Genomic DNA, 19,434 nt, shown 5'->3' with positions numbered 1-19,434 from the left:
ATTTTTGACATGGGTAGGTCAAAAGGGCAAGCCGCATAATAGATTTGAAACATTTAACATTAAAAATTGTATAAAATCAAAGAGTATGTTTTAGGGAAAAAGGAGCTTTGTGTACTAGAAAGGGCAGTAAGCCGAGTTCAGGAGATGTGTTTTAGTATGGATAAGTCAAAAGGTGAAGCCGCATAATAGATTGAAATCTTTTATCAGCATAAAAAATTCATAAAATCAAAACATGGGTTTTTGGACAAAAGAAGCTTTGTGTAATATAGGCAGGCCTTGTTCAAACACATTAAAGTTGGTTTGACACAAACTCGACCCTCATAGTCGGTGCTAAATAGATTTTTCGAATGTGTCAAATATCCAACGTCCAATATAAAACCAACTTTACCACGCTCAGCTACTAGGTGCAATGTACAGTAGCCTATAACCATGGTTAGGAGCATAGTAGGCTAATCGTAATTTTAAAACCATAGTGACGTTATTACTTACGTTGTTATCATTTACCTAAAAGTGTGTGGGAGGGAAAGTAATCTCATCGCCATCTAGTGGTTGCGTTCCTAGAGTTTAGCGGAGTGGATGGGATTTTTCTTTTAGAAAAAATATATCTCGGTGCACATTGGGATCTTAATTTAATGCCTTCCATATGTTAGGCACTGGGGTCACCTCTATTGCTTCAAGTGGTCATACCTTATTTTTAGGATCAGTTGAATTGTTTTGAGTTTTTGTCAACACGGTGATAAGGAACTACAGCTGCATGTGACGTCACATGTTTGGGCGCTTAATCTCTAACTGATCAATACGGCAATTTGCTTAACTGGCTTAACATATTTTTGTAATAACGGAACGTGATGTAAACCGTGTGGTGAAAACCTTTTGTCTGGATAACTGGTGTTGTGCTTCTACTCACACGAAGAGCTGGCTGTAAGTGTTAAGTGTCAATGCTAACCAGGCTAATAAACAAACCATGCTAACGTGAGTAACGGCGAAGGGTAAAGTCACGTGACTTCTTTTGTAGTTCGTTTATGAAACAAAAGGAGCCATTTCGATTTTCTTAAATAAGGCAAAATAGGGTCTGACATTTTCACAGTTAGAAGATTATTACTGTATTAACGTTTTTCATGTGAGGTATTCTAGGTTCTATAGCTTTGTTTACATCAAGGGACAAGTTGAACCCATTGAACATCGTTGTCTGCAGCTGCCTCTCATTAGGCTACATCTCTGTATTTCAGCAATGTCAACATTTCAGGCATCAATAAAGGTGATGATGAAACGTTATCCCATTGTTCAATATTTGATATCCTGTCACAGGAACGTTATTTCGCTAAAATCGCCCTGATTTGGTGCATTGATCTGTATCGATAACGTTATGGGAGAACCTGCATGTAGCCTATGGTAGCCTAACTTTTTTTCTCTGTTCAAAACTCGGTTTACACGAAGACGATAGACTTTCTTAGAAGCTGTGAAATTTGGCCAGAGAGGAACATGTCTTCCCTCTGAAAGTTGACACAAAATCAAACAATATTTGATCATTTAACTTGAACTGAACAGGACAGGTTTTGGTAGGCAGTAGACTCAGCAGACGTCAAAACGGTAGCCTACATAGCCAGCGTCAGTCAGCATCATGTAACATTAATGTCGTTAAAGTCATGAATCCTGTAACATATTATAACATATAACAGCAATGACTCATTCGAAGACGATCTGCATGGATATATAACCACCCAGAAAAACTCAGAATGTGAGTGATAAAGTTTATTAATTGTATGAAACTTTTTTACTAATTCATTGCAGCATCGGCTATATTAGGCTGTTATGCTAGCTAGCCTTTAAATATGCTATTTTAGTCATGTGGACTTGATTAAACGGGTAAAGATAATTCATAAACTGCTTATTTCTTACATGACTGAAGCAGTAGCCTAGGTTCAACGGTGGTGTTTGAGGTTGCTGTGTTAAGTTCAGCTCAAAAATCAGTTTATTTTGACATATGGGAGTTAGCCTAACTGAGCTGTAGGCTATATATAGCACATAAGCCTATTCTGTTTTCATTTATTTTGTGATTAGCCTATATAATCAAATGACACTAATGATAACTTGAGTGACTTCACAGCTGCTAACGATCATCCTCCACAACCACGAGGATAGGTAGGCTAAACGGTCATTCGTCGCCTTTTTCCCAGCTAACAATTTATGGTTCCCCATAGTTTTTGGTTTCGGGAACGTTAGTTTTTGGTTCCCAAACGTTAGTTTTTGAGTAAGTTTTGGTTCCCATGGAAAGTTTGCTGAATGTTCCGGGAACGTTGTAACCTTTAGGGAACCTTCCCCTAACATTGCAATTTGCATACCAATTTTATTATTACTTTAAACTGCATGAGCAGGAATGCATTATTATATATTTGCAGGAATTAATGAACAGGCAAAATTGATGGGATTTATAACTTTAATATAAAATAATCAAAATACAAAAGGTCTAAAAATATATATAACCATCAGACTCCATGTTACCCAAATATACGAACACAAGGAATTTGACTTTGTTAGGTGCTCTATACATTCAACAAATAGACAGACATACTGTACAATAGAGACAACAATATACATTGTGGCAGATACCAACACAATAATATACAAAACAACTATAGAAATAAGACATAATACCAATATAAGTACACATGGAGTGTGATGTAGAGTGCAAAGTAATAGTGCAAATGTAGTGTGCAAGACACATATTGGAATGATAAAGTATGTAATGTGCAGGTGAATGGTCAAAGTGGGGATGACCCCACTTATCTGCAGTTCAGGAGAGTGACGGCAGTGGGAAAAGAGTTGTTCTTGTGTCTGGTTGTTTTTGTGTGCAGGGATCTGTAGCGCCTGCCAGAGGGGAGGAAGTTAAAGAGTGTGTGTGCAGGATATGTGGAGTCTTTGGTGATGGTCTCTGCCCGCTTAGGTCCCAGAGTACAAGTCCTGGAGGGAGGGCATTTTGTTCCTCCTCTCCTGCAGCTCAGTGACTGTTGAGCAGGACGACAGCAATACGTCATCGACTGGAGCAAAGGGAGGTGACTGGGAGCTCCTTAAGAGCATGAGCAGCTCATCCATCTTCTCCTCAAATGCATCCATTCGCTGTGCCATGCGGTAATGGTTGTCCTTATTGCTATGGAAAAATGGATAGTGTTAGTTTTAGTTGTTAAATGCATTATATACTTGCATATGTGAACAAATTAAGTGAGTCTTCTTACCTCTTATTTCCGTCTCCATGGCCAAGCCACCTCCCTCTGTGTGATGAGTCACTTGTGCTGTTTACAACAAAAAAAAAGTTAGTTACTCTCAAGTTCCTTGTCATGAAATTGTATTTACTTGGAAATGGAAAATTCAAAGACACTGTACCTTCAACTGGGTCCCAAGATGAAGTGGCAGGCGTTATAATAGACCCATCCAGCTCTGGGCAATGAGCTGGTTGCCTGTGTGGTGTTGACTCATCTAAAAAGAAAGTACATATGAATATTGGTCAGTTCATTTATGGTAGGTTTCTTGCACATGACATTTGCAAAAGATAAACCTATGCTGTTACATTAAACAATCGCTAAAAAGAAAAACTCACATGCAGGTGGTGGAGGCAGTGACATCTGCTGACCTAAAAAAAGGCAGGAAGAGACAAATACATCAGAACAGCCACATGATATGCACCAGGTTAATAAACATGAATGTCAGAAGTTCCATGGTAGGAAATATGACTCAACTGGTTTCTTAAATACATGTATAAATGTTAACTTACAGACAGGGCTTCCAGGCACACGCACCATCCTGGAATGCTTTCTTGCTTGCGGAACGGATTCATCTGAAATAAAAGACCATACAATCTGCACTGATTGCAAAAAGAATATTTGAATTGTGTAAATAATGTAGAATGTATTTAAGAGGTCTTACCATCACGTGACCCTGCACTGCCTTTTGTGGACGCTCGCATCTTCTTCCGCCTCAATGCAAGAAGTGTCCATCAGCCGCTGACATTTTTCCATAGCTTTGGTGTATGAATCTACGTTAAGAGAACAAAGTTTTTGTGAGCCAGTAGTAGAACAAAGCAGTATTTCCATACAGAGAAAACTATTATTGATAGTATTGCAGCAATCAGTCACCTTGTACACAACCAGATTTTCTTGACTGGATATTTGGCCCAGCTTTTGACTTGGTTTTTGTATTGTAGCCCAGAGAATTTCTAATGGGGAGACACAGCATCCATAGAAATGCTACTTCATCCTCCAAGCGTTTTAATAGGATGTTATGGTCAATGGTGTCAAATGCTGCACTCAGATCAAGAAGCACCAAGAGGGCGCAAGATCCAGAATCAACTGCTAAGAGAATGTCGTTTTGGACTTTAAGCAAGGCCGATTCAGTGCTGTGCAGAGATCTAAAACCTGATTGGAATTTATCACATATATTGAACTCACTCAGATAAGAAGAAACCTGAGAGAGGACAACCTTTTCTAGTATCTTTGACAGAAAAGGTAATTTAGAAATAGGCCTATAATTCTTCAGGTCACAAGGTTAGGTTTCTTAAGTAAAGGTTGCACAATTGCACGTTTAAAACCTGAGGGGACCACTCCATTGGTTAGTGAGTGATTAATTATGGCCAATACAAGAGGGCAGATGATGGTAAAAACTTCTTTAAAAAGGCGTGCAGGTAAAACATCTAAGTGGCAGGATGTAGATTTCATATGGGAGACAACCTCAGAAAGCTGGGAGGAAGATATAGCCTGAAACTGTTGGAGGCAGCTAGGTGAAAGTTCTATCACTGAGGGATCCGAATCTGGAGGTGAGATTTGAGATTTTATTTTGTCAATTTTATCGATGAAGAAGTTGAGGAACTTCTCACAGATTTCTGTTGAAGGGGCAAGAGTAGATGACGCAGAGGCAGGATTTATAATAGAGTTAATGGTATTAAATAAAACTTTTGGCCTATGAGCATTATTGTTGATAAGCTGAGCATAATACTCAACCTTTGCTGCCTTAACAGAGTTTTGGTAGGTCTTTAGAGAATCTCTGAAAAGGTCATAGAAGACCTGAAGCTTCTCTTTTTTCCATTTGCGCTCTGCTTTCCTGCAAGATTTTCTGACAGAACGGGTCGTGGCATTTAACCATGGAGTGGTGATAGTTTTGACACGCTTTTGTTTTAGTGGGGCAACACAGTCTAAGGTCTCAAGACATGATGCATTAAAGAGAGTGACTAATTTTTCAATGTCAGAGCAGGTGGAAATAGCAACAGAGATAGTAGGTGAGTGAGAGAGGATGAAAGTATTAGAGAATGTTGTGGCTGTGGTGGAATTAATAGAACGGGCAAAGGAATAGGACTTAGGGGGAGATACAGGGGGACCAAACAAAATAGATTCAAATAAAATCAAAAAATGATCAGAGACCCCAACATCCATAATTTCTAAGTTGGAAACATTGAAACCATAAGACAATACTAGGTCTAATGTGTGGCCTTTCTGATGCGTCGGGGCCATAACAGATTGCACAAGATTGAAAGAGTCCACAAGGCATAAAAAGTCCTTAACCAAAGGTTTTGATGGGCAACAGATGTGAATGTTAAAATCCCCTAAAATCATGAAATTGTCAGAGCGAGAGGCCATAAAAGATAGTAGATCAGCAAATTCTTGAATGAAATTACAATTAAGCTTAATTTTTGGTGGTCGGTAAACTAATGCACAGAGGAGGGAGGCATTTATCTTTACAAGCTGTACCTCAAAAGTGGAGAACATATCAATTTGTACAATTCTACATTTAAAGTTGTTATTATAAACAGTGACCAGACCACCTCCACGACCAGTAGCCCTAGGGGAATTCATGAAGCTGCAGTGAGGAGGGCAGAGTTCACCAAGTGGAATGACGTCATTTCCGCTGTGCCAAGACTCCGTTATAAACAAAAAGTCCAGGTGATGAGACGTGAAGCGGTCGTTTAAAATGAAAGTCTTGTTACAGATAGGTAAATAGTAGGGATGGGAAGTCTGACACCGAGGCACCGAAAGCTCGTATCACTTCCACGAAGCAATCTGCTTCGGCACAATGTATCGGAGCGCGTATCAAAGTTGTAAGGTCACGTGACTGATGACGTACGAAGCTTCGGACGTCACTGAAAAGTTTAAATGGGACATTTGACACAGGGGCACCGGTGCTTGTATCAAACCCCTAAAGCGTTACGGGTTCGATAAACCTTTAAAGTCCCCAACACATATGTTTTGTTGCACAAGCACCCTTCTAAAATTGTAGCCCTACACAAGCACTTCACAATCCCCATTGTACACAATGCCCTTTATACACGAATCCGGCGAAACTACCAGAAGTAAGCCGGCGCCATTACTGAGCTGTCGCTGGGTAGCATTACGCCCGTGCCTCCTATTGGATTTGTTACGTCCACTGGGATAACAGCCGGCGATTTACGACTGTCTCACTACTTCTTTTATAATGTCGAGTGGGAAAACATGTTCCGTTTTCAATTGTTCCAATAGCAGCAATAAAATTACCAGTTGGAACAAAAGAAAAACGTGAGACACAAAATACCCTGGGTCGACTGCCCCTGTCTGGTAGATAACGTTACCATACGGTTTGCACAGATAGCAGTTAGTTGTACCTTACCCTTTCCTTTTGAAATGTGAAAATTAGATAAACAATGGTCACAAATGAAAAACATGAATTCGTTTATTTGATATCCATTTATGTATTTATTGTTGCCAAATGGACAGATATTTGTTATAGTTTCCTCGTTGGCTAGCCTAGCTAGCATAGTTATTGCTGACGTTAGAGCTATCGATACAGTAGTTAAGTAGATATAATATCAACCTAGTCCCAATTATGTCTTTATATCCTCATTCTCTACTCTAAGCTATTTTCATAAATAATCTGTAAGATCGCTTGTACCTTCATCTGTGACCGGAGGCCACTGTCTAACATCATCAACCCAACAAGCCATACTGCCTGGCTGTAGCTGTCATTGAAGGTGCGTTATCACGGAGGTTTGTTTACAGCTCAGTAATGGCGTCGCCACAAGATGGCAGCCTACACAAAACGCTCGCCGGATTTGTGTATACAGTATGTTTTCTGTTACCTGACACTACTGTGGTCATCTACAGCAATTAGCCTACGTTATTTTGCCATTCGTTTTTGCAAAACATCAAATGAAGTCTTAAACACAACCACAATAGAGAAGCATGCAATATCAAATAATGCTAACTCATGGCAATTATGAACATGGCGGGATTTGAACTGCGGTCGCGCGTGCAGTATACGAACATGCTACCACCCTCCCAAGGCCATTTTAAGATTGTCACGGAAACATAGCATTATTTAAAACCAAGCACATTACATTTTCAATTCAAATTATTAGAAGCATATCAAAACTATAATGTTTATTCCAATGACTGTAGGCCTAATAGTTTTTACTCACAAGGGAACAGAACACGTTGTTTGCTTTGTTTTACCAGTGTCAGAGAAGGGCCATTTGGTCGGCATGTGGCTTTGTCTGTGATTGTTTAATCGCTAATGAGAGCCGCCGTTATGTCTGCTAACCACCAGATGTCACTGTTTTGTATTCGATGCTTTGACACTTCGAAACACTTACGATACAATCAGGAAGAACCTTCCAAAGCCTCATGGGGCTTCATTTGCCCAACCCTAGTAAATAGGCCTATTATTTAGACAGAAGTAGCTATTGCACTGGTAAATAGATCACATAAATTCCCATTGAGAGACTGTATAGCCTACTGATAAGCTAGCTAGCAGGCAAACTAACTTAGCTAACGTTAGTTATATTATCACCATTTTTCTTTTTTCTACCTGTAGGCTATAAGTTACTTTGTTCACGGCCTGCTTAAACACAGCGCATGAGATAGGCTATATCAATCACTAATAAGGTCGAGATTTCACTCAAGCGTCTGATGTTCATAACTTAAATAGGCTAAATGCAAATGGTAGGCCTAGGCTAAACACAACCGTGCTTGACACTAGTCTATTGTATCGTTTCCATGCAGTAAAAAAACTCCCAAATTGTCCTGCTTGCCTATGTAAAATGCATATGACCACAGAAGTTCGTTTTCAAAAATCATTAGCCTATTTACAGGCTGCAGCTTAAACACGTCCAGATGAATCTACCTGTTGGACTTAATTTGTGCAATTAGGCTATGTAATAAAACAATTTGCTTGAGTTATAAAATAGCTAGTCCTATTATTTAGGCCTACTCATATAGGCCTACTGTAAATCCTCAAATTATGGCAGGGGTCTTTTCTTTACTTATAGGCTGCGTAAGCACATGCCTTTATTTAATTAAGCATTATTTACTTTTTATTATAGGCTGCGCAATTGTGCATCTTAAGCCTCTCGCAAGCTCAAAAGAGGGCAGCACGCGACTGATCTTGAGAGCGACGTGAGACCCTGGTGTAAATATTAACTTTCAGTGTTTTACGATGTCTTTGTAAGTTAGGCCTACGTTTAATTAAAAAGTGTTTCTTGCGTGCGTTCGTTCTCTCATTCCCTCTCCAAAATGTTCCTGTTCTAGGCTGATCAAGTGCATGAACCCAGCATTGGTGTGCGCATCACATGAATCACAATTGAGACAATAGATTGACCATCTTGTACAACTGCAAAGCCTTATCATAGGCATGTTACATTCATGAAATGAGAAATGGAAATTATAGAACGAAAATGACGGGCAGCTAAATGTTTTAAACTTGCGCAAAACTTATGAACCCAGCATCGGTTCGTCGCATAAATCAAAACAAACTGAAGCAACACTGACCATTGGACAATCCTACCACAAAACCTTTCCATAGGCATTCAACGTTTATGACATAGCCTAAGAAGTGGATTATGAACGCATTTCATCACATCTGACAATTAAACGGAGCTGTGGCTTTTCGCGATTTGACTGATTCTTGAGGTTTCAGCGCAGTGTTGACTTGCATGCGCGTCTTTTTAAGATGGTGAGCGTAAACGAAGGAAAGCCCTCTAATCGGACGGGCAAGACTGACAAGTAGACCGTGCCGTCCGTGGCTACGCGTAGGCCTAAACAGATGCTTTCTCTTCGATCTCCACAAATTAAGCTAATTCCTTAGCCGTTTGAATAAATTTGCGTTTGCTATTAACAACGCCACAGACAACGTTGTGTTAAATAGGGTAATACTAACTTTGTTCAAAATTGATACATTCAAGTTGACTTTGCAAAGTTGTGTAGGCTACCGCGCCAGTTGAAGTCTGCATGAACAGTTATTGCACAAGCCACCGTTTTGATTTGCTTAGGGGAGATGCAGGCTGAACCCGTTTGAGGGAGAGAGGCGCAGGGAGAGAATGCGTGCTGTAGCCTACACACATCTCTATGAAATAATGTAGCCTGTCAAGGCTAATCCATATTTTAAATAAGCAATCATGGAGACAAAAATAGGCTATATGAATAGGCCTAGGCCTAATGCAGGAATGGACGTTACAGTTATTCAGTAACTGTAACGAATTAATTAAATTTAAATGTTTAGACTACTTCGTTTCCCAACAAAGTAACGGAATTACATTAACGACGCTATATCCCAAACATAGGCACAGAGAGGGTTAAAGCGGAGCTAAATCAAGGATCTTTGATAGGCATATTGAACTTAGTTTTGGTGGATGATGCATGGACAGATCAGTGCCCTAGCCTAATTTACCCTCGGAAATAATTCGACATTGTCTTTATACAATATATTTAACTGGTCTAGACATGGTGTGGTCTATTGGGTTTCTCGTCATTTCAACATACAGCTTTAAAGAACAAATATTGATAACATTTTAGGATCAGCGCCATAGGATTCCCACGGTAGCCAGCGTCTGTGACGACACCTGAGCTTATTAAAATGGCGCCCATAGAGTCATAGAACGTACTTCAACATATCCAACGTATTTTCCAGCCAGTAATCCATCTTGCGCGTAGCGCTCTAGAATCTTTGGTTTCAACGGCACATGAACGGTTAGACCGAGAATTCTCGTCATGAAATTACAATTCCACTGGAGCTCTAAGCGGTTGTGTATACAGCCTTACAACACTGTTTACAGCTCTTAGAGTCACGGTAAAATGTCATTTTTGTTACATAGCTAATTTAGATACACCTATGGTGTGGGTGGTTGCGTTTCTTTAGGAGTCCGCTGTCTTGGTTTGTATAGAAATGGATATTAAACGACACATACACGCAAGACGGTGGAAATACGGGACCGACGGTAATAGGGGGAGTTCCGATACCACTCTCTGCAGTGCCTTGCCTACCACTCTAGTTGTAAACAAACGGTGCAAAACCTTAATAGACACTGAAAAATATTTTTGGTGGATAACATAGCTGATTTGGCTTCACAATATATTTTTTTAAATATGTCTATGGGACTTAACATTGGAGCTGCTCTTCGATAGGAACTTGGGGCGCTGGTTTTCACTTTCCCTCACCGTAGCCGTGGACTTTCACTTTCGATGCGAAGCCTGTAGCCGCCTGCCCTGTGGAGAAAATGCTTGTTTACTGTGCGATTGCGGTGATGATACTCTTATTTAACCAATCTTGTCTAGCAGGTAGGTGATATATTATAGACCTATGTGTAGTCCTATTAACTTTACGATTAAGCTAACTTGATGAAAATGTAGTATAGTTTGCACAACATGGAATAACTGTAGGCTATAACTGTATGGGGCGCCAAATGTAACATGCCTTATTTCGTGGACAGAATGACTTTCGTGTGACGAAATACATATATTCATTACGAAACCATGTTACATCGTAACGCCTTTTGTCCACTGAATGCACAAATTGGTTTGCATTGTGTCCACGAAACACTGAAGAGAGCACATCATTTAGTGGACGAAATTGACTGGTGGCCTTTTCCTTTCGTGGACATAATGCTGAATGCAGTATTCACTGTCGTAATGTTTGGTCAAAAGTAATTCTGTCTACGTAAATACGGAATGCATCTACACGCATCATTCTGTGCATCCTATTTCAATTTCGTCCACATAATTATTGTGTTGTGTTACAGAAGGCATTCCGTCCACGCAATAGTAACTTATCAACTTATGAAATGCATTTTCAAACCAGCACAGGCTACGTCAATGTGTGTTGCCAGCGCTGCCCAGATGTGGCTGGCAAGACTGGCACAAAAACGGAACAGTCCGGTTTGCTTAGGCCCTACCTGTCTCTTTGTCTTGAGACACATTTTCAACATTTCTCTTGGCTCGCATAATACGAATTGCCTAGCCTACATGGTTTCCCCAAGGTTTTCAGAAGCTGTTTCTAGTGTTGTGTAAATTAACCTAACTTTGTGAAGCCACCAAGCCATACAGAAACAGACTTTGATCTCACTGTAAAAAAATCACTGAACTTTACAGCTCTGCAGACTTTACAATAGGCCTAGCATAGAGCAACAATTGGCTCCTTGTTTGTTGGATAGGCCTACATATACTGACAGTCCACATGCTTAGCTTTAAAATGATAGGCTTTATATCTCTGCAGTAACGCAGAAATAAAACAAACTAGCCTACTGTAAAACCAAAAATACACCTCTGTATACAGGAAAAACAGGCGTGGTGGAAGTGTTTTCAATCACCCAATGTGTTTTGTATTTTGAATAGTGTTGTACCAATGGTACCCATGAGATTTCATTTATGAACGAAGTGTCTTATGTATGATAGTGTGCAGGAGCAAGTGTGTTGCAGAAAGGTGCAAGTGTGTTGCAGAATTGCAACTAAAGTACAAAGCAGCGCTTTTGTTTAAGGTATAGCTACACTGTGTTTAAATAGTAACAAAAGCTTCGCGTTTTGTTACTTTGGTCTAAGCATGTAGTTTTCAAGCAATGGGCAAAAGCTGTATTAAGGATTTACCAAGAACTAGATGTACCGCAAAGTGGTACAAAATATGACCGCCGCTCAGTCCTACACATTGTCTCCATCCCCTACTCTTGCAACATTTGTGTATGTAAATGAGTGTGTGCATGTGTGTGTTTGCTTTTGTGTTTATGTGTGTGTGTGTGTGTGTGTGTGTGTGTGTGTGTGTGTCTGCCTGCCTGCCTGCCTGCCTGCCTGCGAGCGTGCGCATTTCCCTGGTTGCTTGCATGTGTGTGTGTTTTTATGTATGTGTTTTTAAATGTCTGTGTGTGTGTGTGCATGCGTGCGTGTGTGCTATGTTTGTGCATGTGGGTGTGTTTATGTGTGTGTGTGTGTGCGTGCGTGCCTGCGTACCTGTGTGTGTGTGAGTGTGTGTGTGCATATGCTTGTGTCCGTACATGTGTGTGCATTTGTACTGTGTGTGTATGCGTGTGTGTGTAAGTGTCTGTTTATGTATGTGCGTGTGTGTGTGTGTGTTCGTGTGTTCTACATTTTTTGTCCTTAGCATTCCTATTTCCTACACTTTTTTTTGCGTTCCGCTACTTCTCAAACATTGCCTGTACCCACATAATTAATGGACGAGGCACAGATGGAGAGGATTTCTCGCAGGGTTCAGATTTAGCTCACCACTCACCAGCCAATCAAAAAAATAAATAGCCACCTGACATCCAATCAAGAAATAGCATTTGTTGTATCTGGCTGAAATTCCAAAATAGATTTTGGAAAAACTGTAATGCATACACATACTGTAAAACTCCAAATAATAACCCGGGCTTTTATTTTCCCAAATCGCCAAACTGCACCGGCTAGTATTAGAGACAGGCGTATATGAGACAGGCCTTTAATTCCCTTTACACAAAACTTTTCCTCTGCAAAGATGGAAAATAATATCAAATTAATTATTTCAAACACACTAAATGTCTACCTATATGACTAGGCTATCTGTTGACAATTACGGATCATCATTCATTTAGTGTTGAGATGTTGTTCATTGAGTGAGATACAGTAAAATCCAAATAGCGGGGATAGCCAGAACAGATGGAACACGTTTTAACTAAACCATAATCTACAAAGAGATCGTATCACACTGAAAGCTCATATTTTGTCACTAGCAAATAGCCTATATCGGTCCTTTGTCAAATAAGATGCAGAAAAACTAATTCACGCCTTTATCACTAGCAGGTTAGACTACTGCAATGCACTTTTCACTGGTCTTCCCAAAAAACATCTAAAGAAATTGGCACTCATACAGAACTCTGCGGCTAGACTTTTAACTAAGACTAAGAAGAGAGAACACATCACCCCTGTGTTGGCTGAACTGCACTGGCTCCCTATTTCCTATAGAATTGATTTTAAGGTTATGTTAATTACTTACAAAGCTCTGAATGGCATAGCACCTTCATATATCTCTGAGCTTTTAATATCAACCACAAAGGAAACTTAGATCATCCAATTCTAATCTTTTAATCGTACCCAAAGAGCTCCACAAACAAAGTGGAGAAGCTGCTTTTATCCATTATGCCCCCAAACTATGGAACACCCTGCCTCTGTACATCAAGCAGGCGAGTTCAGTAAATATTTTCAAAAAAGATCTGAAAACATACCTGTACAGGAAATCTTTTAGTTAACTCATCTTATCCTGTAGACTACTTTTTCAGATTATTCTACATCTGCTGCTATTGGGCGCAGCCAGAAGCAGGTGGGCTCCCCCTATTAAGTCAGGTTCTGCTCAAGTTTTTCCTTGCCACAGTTGCCATTTGGCGTGCTTGTGGGGGGTAAGAGGGTTAAGGCTGCCAGTCTTATGACATGTCATTTTCTATATTTTTGATATGTTGCTGAGTGGATCATAAACGGCCTCTAGCAAGGAAGAAAAGTGATTGATAATGACTGACTGACTATTATTGTGTTATATGCTTCAAATGTAAAGCACCTTGAGCTGCATTCTGTGTATGAAAGGTGCTATACAAATAAAGCTTATTATTATTATTATTATTATTATTATTATTAAATACAGTTGCATTATCAGCCCTGACCAAAACCGTTCAGGAATTATTTATGCAAAAGTGGAACCTGCTTAATGTTTCATTCTCCCTCCTTTTCAGCACGAATGAAACAGCATGAGAGAGCATGAACCATATTGTTTCTCCCGTTTTGTATTTGCCAAATTTGACAACAGTCTCATTGAAATCATAGCCTACTTCCAGGCACGCGGGAACATATTTTTGACCAGGGGTGCTGAATAACAAAATAATCATGGATGTCCAGCGATTTCTTCCCCAGCATATGATTCGAATTTAGACAGCTAAATACGCCATTTCACCGCCGTGTATGAGTAGGTCTAAGAGTGAGAAGTTTTATAATGCCCTGGGCAGCCACATTCCACTGCAACTATGCGCAGCACTTGCCACTCCGACTCATCAATAAAAACTGTGCGCGCACACACCAGTCCCATAGAAGCGCACTTGACTTTACATCATTAACCTATTTCAGTAGGTTATATAGCCAGAGAATGTCCGTAGACGGGCTCTGATATAGTCTAAGTTAAATTCCTTTTCTGACTTCTTTCTCTTTATCGCCATGGCTTTTAGAATAAAGAATAGGCTAACGTTCGCGAACCTTTCTGGTTTTGTTGCCAGCATAAAAACAAGCTTACCATCGGCCTATCCGGAAATTTTAAACACAAGGGATGAATTGAACGATGACGAAGTCGGACATATAGGCATAGTTCATATTGGGAAAAAAGTTATACAATTTGGAACTCTAGCTTCTCCCCACCGCAGTCTTTTAATGCCATCTAATAACGTGCGCAGTCTGCGCCATACTTAAGCCCAAATCTACGACGGAGTATTAGGGCCACAGATGAAGGATTTTTTTTTTTTTTGCCATGACGAGATTAAACTCGACATGTCGATTTTAAAGTCGCCATGTCGACATTAAACTCGACTTTTCAAGAAAAAAATTGAAATGTAAGATCGACTTTAATCTCGACGTATCGACTTTAATGTCGCCATGTCGACATTAAACTCAACATTTCGAGAATAAAGTTGAAATATCATGTCGACTTTAATCTCGACGTGTCGACATTAAACTAAACATTTTGAGAATAAAGTTAGTTTGGAGAGAGAACGACCGATCGAGACGATTGAAAGGGAGGACGAATGAAACAATGCAACTAGTGCAACAATGATTCAGAGTGTTCGAGTGCAACAATGATTAGACATCATGTGGACAAAACATAGAACATATTAACCTACGTTGCTCAGCCAAATAGGCTATACTTTGCTGTTACAGTAGGTCCCATCACGGAGTTACAGGCGATAAATGTGATGGTCAAAAGTAGCCTAAACGTCATTAGCGGTTTATTTAGTATTTATTGTAGGCCCATTATTAAAGTGTTGTTTTTCATCTAAAGGAACTGCATACTAGGCGCTCTCCCCAATCGTAGACTTTCACGTTGCTTGTTTGTAATGGATGCAAAACAGCCTATTGCTGAATGTCTATGGAGGGACGAATGAAGCTGTCCTCCCGACCACCCCATGTAGGCTAGTAGCCTAGGCTACATGCACACATATGCACACATAGCCTAGTGCATAAATAAAGTGCATGCACACATATTCTCTCCCGGGATCAATATGCTTAGGCTATACCTGTGTTTCTAGCCTCCTATAGGCTACGTATTGCAGGTGAGACATGGAAAAGCAGTTTTAGAAAAAGTAAAGAGTTTTGCCATGTTATCCTATGGAGAGTGACGGCCTGTGGGTCATGAAGGGCAGTTATTTGGATGTGCAGTGGCCTTACCCACGTAAAACAGAGTGAAATAACATTTTGTATAGAAACATTATATCATTGGATACATATATTTTTCTAGCTATTTAGCCTAAACAGCATAGTGCATGGTATTTCCATAACCGCGAGCACTTGCGATGACTGCAATGGCTAGTTAACAGACAAGACGCAATCTATCTGAATATCTGCAATCTAGCAATCTATCTGAAATAACACCTATTTGAAGCCCATTTTTCATGTAACACATTGTGTATTAGTGTAGGCTAGCTTAAACTGTGTAGGCTATGTTTAAACAGTATGGCCTATTGCGAGTTTAATGTCAGTATGTCGACTTTAAAGTCGACACGTCGAGATTAAAGTCGACATTACATTTCAACTTTATTCTCGAAATGTCGAGTTTATTGTCGACATGTCGACTTTAAAGTCAACATGTCGAGTTTAATCTCGTCATGGCAAAAATATTTTTTTTCTTCATGTGTGGCCCTAATACTCCGTCGTACAAATCACACCCAAGATTCGCAACGAGGTGAGCAGCAACTTGATCCAACATTTTAAAACCTTGCAACTGTGACCAGACATGTGAATGCTTTGCGACGCCTTGTAACAACGTGCAACATTACATTACATTTAGCAGACACTTCTTGACCAAAGTGACTTAGCTATATTACAAGGGATCACATTGTCCCCGGAGCAACTTGGGGTTAAGTGCCTTGCTCAAGGGCACAACGGTAGACGCCGGGAATTGAACCGACAACTTTCAGGCTACTGCACGCTAGCCCAGCTCCTTAACCACTACACTACCACCGCCCTACATCTAATTCACACTGCTGTAACCTCCTTTCTGTAACGGTTTCGTGTCATTGCGAATCTTTAAACAGACGATCTGACGGGTTTTAGAAGATTAAATACAACCCGAAACTAAAAAACAGACCTGGGCCCACTTCCCCGAAAGCATCTTAAGCCTAGCATAACGTTGCCAGAATAGTTTGCCATTATCTTTGCTAAGTGAGGGCTATATTTTATTAGGCCTATAAGGGTACAACCAAACGAACGATCGTAAGATGAATCGTAGAAAACCCTCTTAAGAGCGTGTCTCCGTCGTTATCGGGAAACTGGGGGCGGAGACACGCTCTTAAGAGGGTTTTCTACGATTCATCTTACGATCGTTCGTTTGGTTTTTCCGACTGTTTCCCGAACATGCTCGTAGCGTGAATGCGCGTGCACTGCTCTTAAGGCGGTCTTAAGGGGAGCTGTCCACGTTAATAGTTCTGAAATATCCTCTGATTTGATGGTGATGTCAGGTGACCTACAGACTAAACCACATGTTCCTTTCTCTGCTTGTACCCTTATAGGCCTAATAAAATATAGCCCTCACTTAGCAAAGATAATGGCAAACTATTCTGGCAACGTCTCGTTTCATAACTTGATTGCATTTTTGTCCGCTTTTCATGACATTATTATGACCATTAAATGTAGGCTATGCTGTTGTGCACGCTAAAATCTAATTCATCACAGGTAAACACAATAAAGAATGGGAACGTTGGATTATGTATTCTAAGTTGTAATTCCTCTGTATGTCCTGTTGGTGACCTCAGTGAGAAGTACTGTTAAGACACTCTTAGCCGGTAACGAGTACTCTGGAGCACTCGTAGATCTACGAGTGTTTTCACGACGCTCTTAAGCTACGATGGTTTCAGGAAACAGTCGGCAAATCTTAAGACGTTCGTAAGAGGGACTTTACGACGGTCTTAGGCTTAAGATACTTTCGGGGAACTGGGCCCAGGCCTCTACTGGAGACCGGCCTTTAACCCAAACCTGTAGCCACGCCAGGCGTTTAAAAGAGACAGGCGTCTCTTAGGGACTCGGCGATTATTTGAAGTTTTATGGTAATAGTTTTGTATTAATGGATAACTTGTGTTACGGTTATTTTGATATTTGTTATTTTTTCTTTTAGGTATCCATTCTCTTCATGCTCATGGCTTGGCCAGTCTGGGAACTTCATCTCCCAAGAGCATTAATATGTTAATATTAGACGACATTGTGGTCTACTATTATAGTCCTCTTAAGGAAACCCCAATGCCGAAATGGCTGAAGAGTTCAGATGGTGTTTTGTTGTGGGAGGAGATCCAGTGGGATTTTCAACATAACCGCCTTGTCCTTGATAAGGCTGTTAATCTTACAAGTAAACACTTCAGCAATACACATGGTAAGATTCTCTAACAGTTTGGGGTGGGGGGGGCACTTATTCTCAGTGTTATCAGAGCAAGTTTTTGACATGAAGGAGAAAGTGAATATCTATTTATAAAGAGAAGATAAAAAGAAAGATAAAATAACTTAGAAAAACTTAATTGACACTGAGATTGAGAAATACCGATGTTGAAATTGAGAAACTCATGACTGATACTCTTCTTTTCTTGTCTTGTGTCTAGCCCACTTCTATCAAGCTTATTCTCAGTGTGAGTTTAATCCAGAGGATGAGTACATGTCAGCAGCTGTTAGCCATGGTTACAACGGTAAAGACTTTGTAAGTTTTGATGTTAAATCAAGAACATGGGTAGCTGCAGTACCTGAAGCATGGTTCTATAAAAGGAAAAGAGAGGAGAAGTCTGAGGATCTTCTGGGAATGATCCACAGCTATGAATACAGGTGTTTCAGGTGGTTGAAGAAGCTGCTAAATTTCAGCCATGTAGAGCGTAAAGAGAAAGGTAAAGATATTATAATTCTACTAATGCATCTTATTCAGTGATGCCTCAATCACTCATGTATACATACATACAACACAAATTTCAATGCACATGTAAGTAACATTCTTATTGACTTTCATTGCAGTTCCTAATGTTGAACTGGTTGAAAAGTCTTCCCCTGGTACATCTAATCTCAAGGTCACATGTCACGTGACTGGATTTTATCCTCGGGAGGTGCATGTGGAGTGGCTGGATGAGAGGGGGCACAAATTGGTAGATGGAGTGATCAGTGAGGAAGTGTTGCCCAACGGAGATGGCACGTACCAGGTTAGGCGCACTCTGAAAGTTCCAGATGAAGCCCCATGGTCCCAAATCTACAGGTGTCAGGTCGTACACAGCAGTGTGACTGGGAACATCACTGTGGTATGGGGTAAGACCAGTTACAACACAGCTGTGTTCTGATACGATAGTGACCACAGTGGGATATGTGATTAGTGTCGGGATGGGAAAAAATCATAAGGCCGGTTTCCTGTTCATGAATTAAGCCTACTCCCAGATAAAAAGAGAGTGTTAACCCTTAAAGGAGTACCGTCACACCGGTGTGATGGGAATGTTGAGAAATGAACGTTCTAAAGAATATCTGGGTTCATTGAATTCAACATAGAATTTTAGAACCTTCAATTGTTGCAGAACTTAGAATGTTCAAAAACCTACACCTTTAAGGGTTAATGAAGGTGGAAAGAGAACATCAATGGAGATTCCCATTGGAAAATGGACTACGACTAACCAGTCCTTAGTGTTTTGGGTCAGCCAAGCATTGGATGTACACTACGGTGTTGTTTTGTATCATTGCTTGGCTTTAGAAATGGCTTGAATTGAAGTGAATATAGTAATATGTCAGTTGTACAGTAAACGGCCTAAAACAAGTACACATGAGCTTGATAGCCTACTGGATCTTTGGGAACCTTTAGAACATCCAATATAGACCTGTGTATTGAGTAGAATCTCATGGCATAATTTCTTTCATCCTTTACAGACCGTAAGAAGAGCTTCACAGCCCTGATAGTGGGATGCTCCATTGGCTTAATTAT

At 40.2% G+C, this 19,434-nt stretch overlaps 2 protein-coding genes across 10 annotated transcripts in view; one reads left to right on the top strand and one right to left on the bottom strand.

The window, feature by feature from the left end:
- Window positions 1-2,423: 2,423 nt before the first annotated feature.
- On the bottom strand, window positions 2,424-5,762 carry LOC121683964. 7 transcript variants are annotated; one of them, XR_006022972.1, is made up of 7 exons: window positions 4,131-5,762; window positions 3,922-4,030; window positions 3,770-3,832; window positions 3,596-3,628; window positions 3,382-3,474; window positions 3,234-3,290; window positions 2,424-3,148 (listed from the first exon to the last, which is right to left on the bottom strand). XR_006022972.1 is itself a non-coding variant. In XM_042063849.1 (6 exons), the coding sequence occupies exons 1-6, from the start codon at window positions 3,959-3,961 to the stop codon at window positions 3,069-3,071; spliced, it is 345 nt and encodes a 114-aa protein (XP_041919783.1). In that variant the 5' UTR covers window positions 3,962-4,141; the 3' UTR covers window positions 2,424-3,068. The 7 variants fall into 7 exon arrangements, 3 of the variants coding, with proteins under 3 accessions (XP_041919783.1, XP_041919782.1, XP_041919784.1); XR_006022971.1 differs by having other exon boundaries at window positions 3,922-5,762; XR_006022973.1 differs by having other exon boundaries at window positions 3,234-3,269; window positions 3,922-5,762.
- Window positions 5,763-9,759: 3,997 nt separating this feature from the next.
- Window positions 9,760-19,434, top strand: part of LOC121684066 (class II histocompatibility antigen, B-L beta chain-like) — an 11,299-nt gene continuing 1,624 nt past the window's right edge. Inside the window, exons 1-5 of one of the 3 annotated variants that reach the window (XM_042063997.1) lie at window positions 9,760-10,080; window positions 17,614-17,865; window positions 18,089-18,364; window positions 18,489-18,773; window positions 19,380-19,434. The exon at window positions 19,380-19,434 is cut by the window's right edge and continues 78 nt beyond it. In XM_042063997.1, coding sequence (XP_041919931.1) covers window positions 17,679-17,865; window positions 18,089-18,364; window positions 18,489-18,773; window positions 19,380-19,434 — 803 coding nt within the window. In that variant the 5' untranslated portion in view covers window positions 9,760-10,080; window positions 17,614-17,678. Of the gene's footprint in view, window positions 10,081-10,351; window positions 10,569-17,613; window positions 17,866-18,088; window positions 18,365-18,488; window positions 18,774-19,379 lie in introns of those variants that run through there. The other 2 variants (XM_042063995.1, XM_042063996.1) reach the window with 2 other exon arrangements.

The sequence above is a fragment of the Alosa sapidissima genome, chromosome 15 (genome assembly GCF_018492685.1).
Source record: "Alosa sapidissima isolate fAloSap1 chromosome 15, fAloSap1.pri, whole genome shotgun sequence".
NCBI classification, from domain to species: domain Eukaryota; kingdom Metazoa; phylum Chordata; class Actinopteri; order Clupeiformes; family Clupeidae; genus Alosa; species Alosa sapidissima.
The sequence above is the reverse complement of the archived record's forward strand: the minus strand, read 5'-3'. Positions and strand labels throughout refer to the sequence as shown.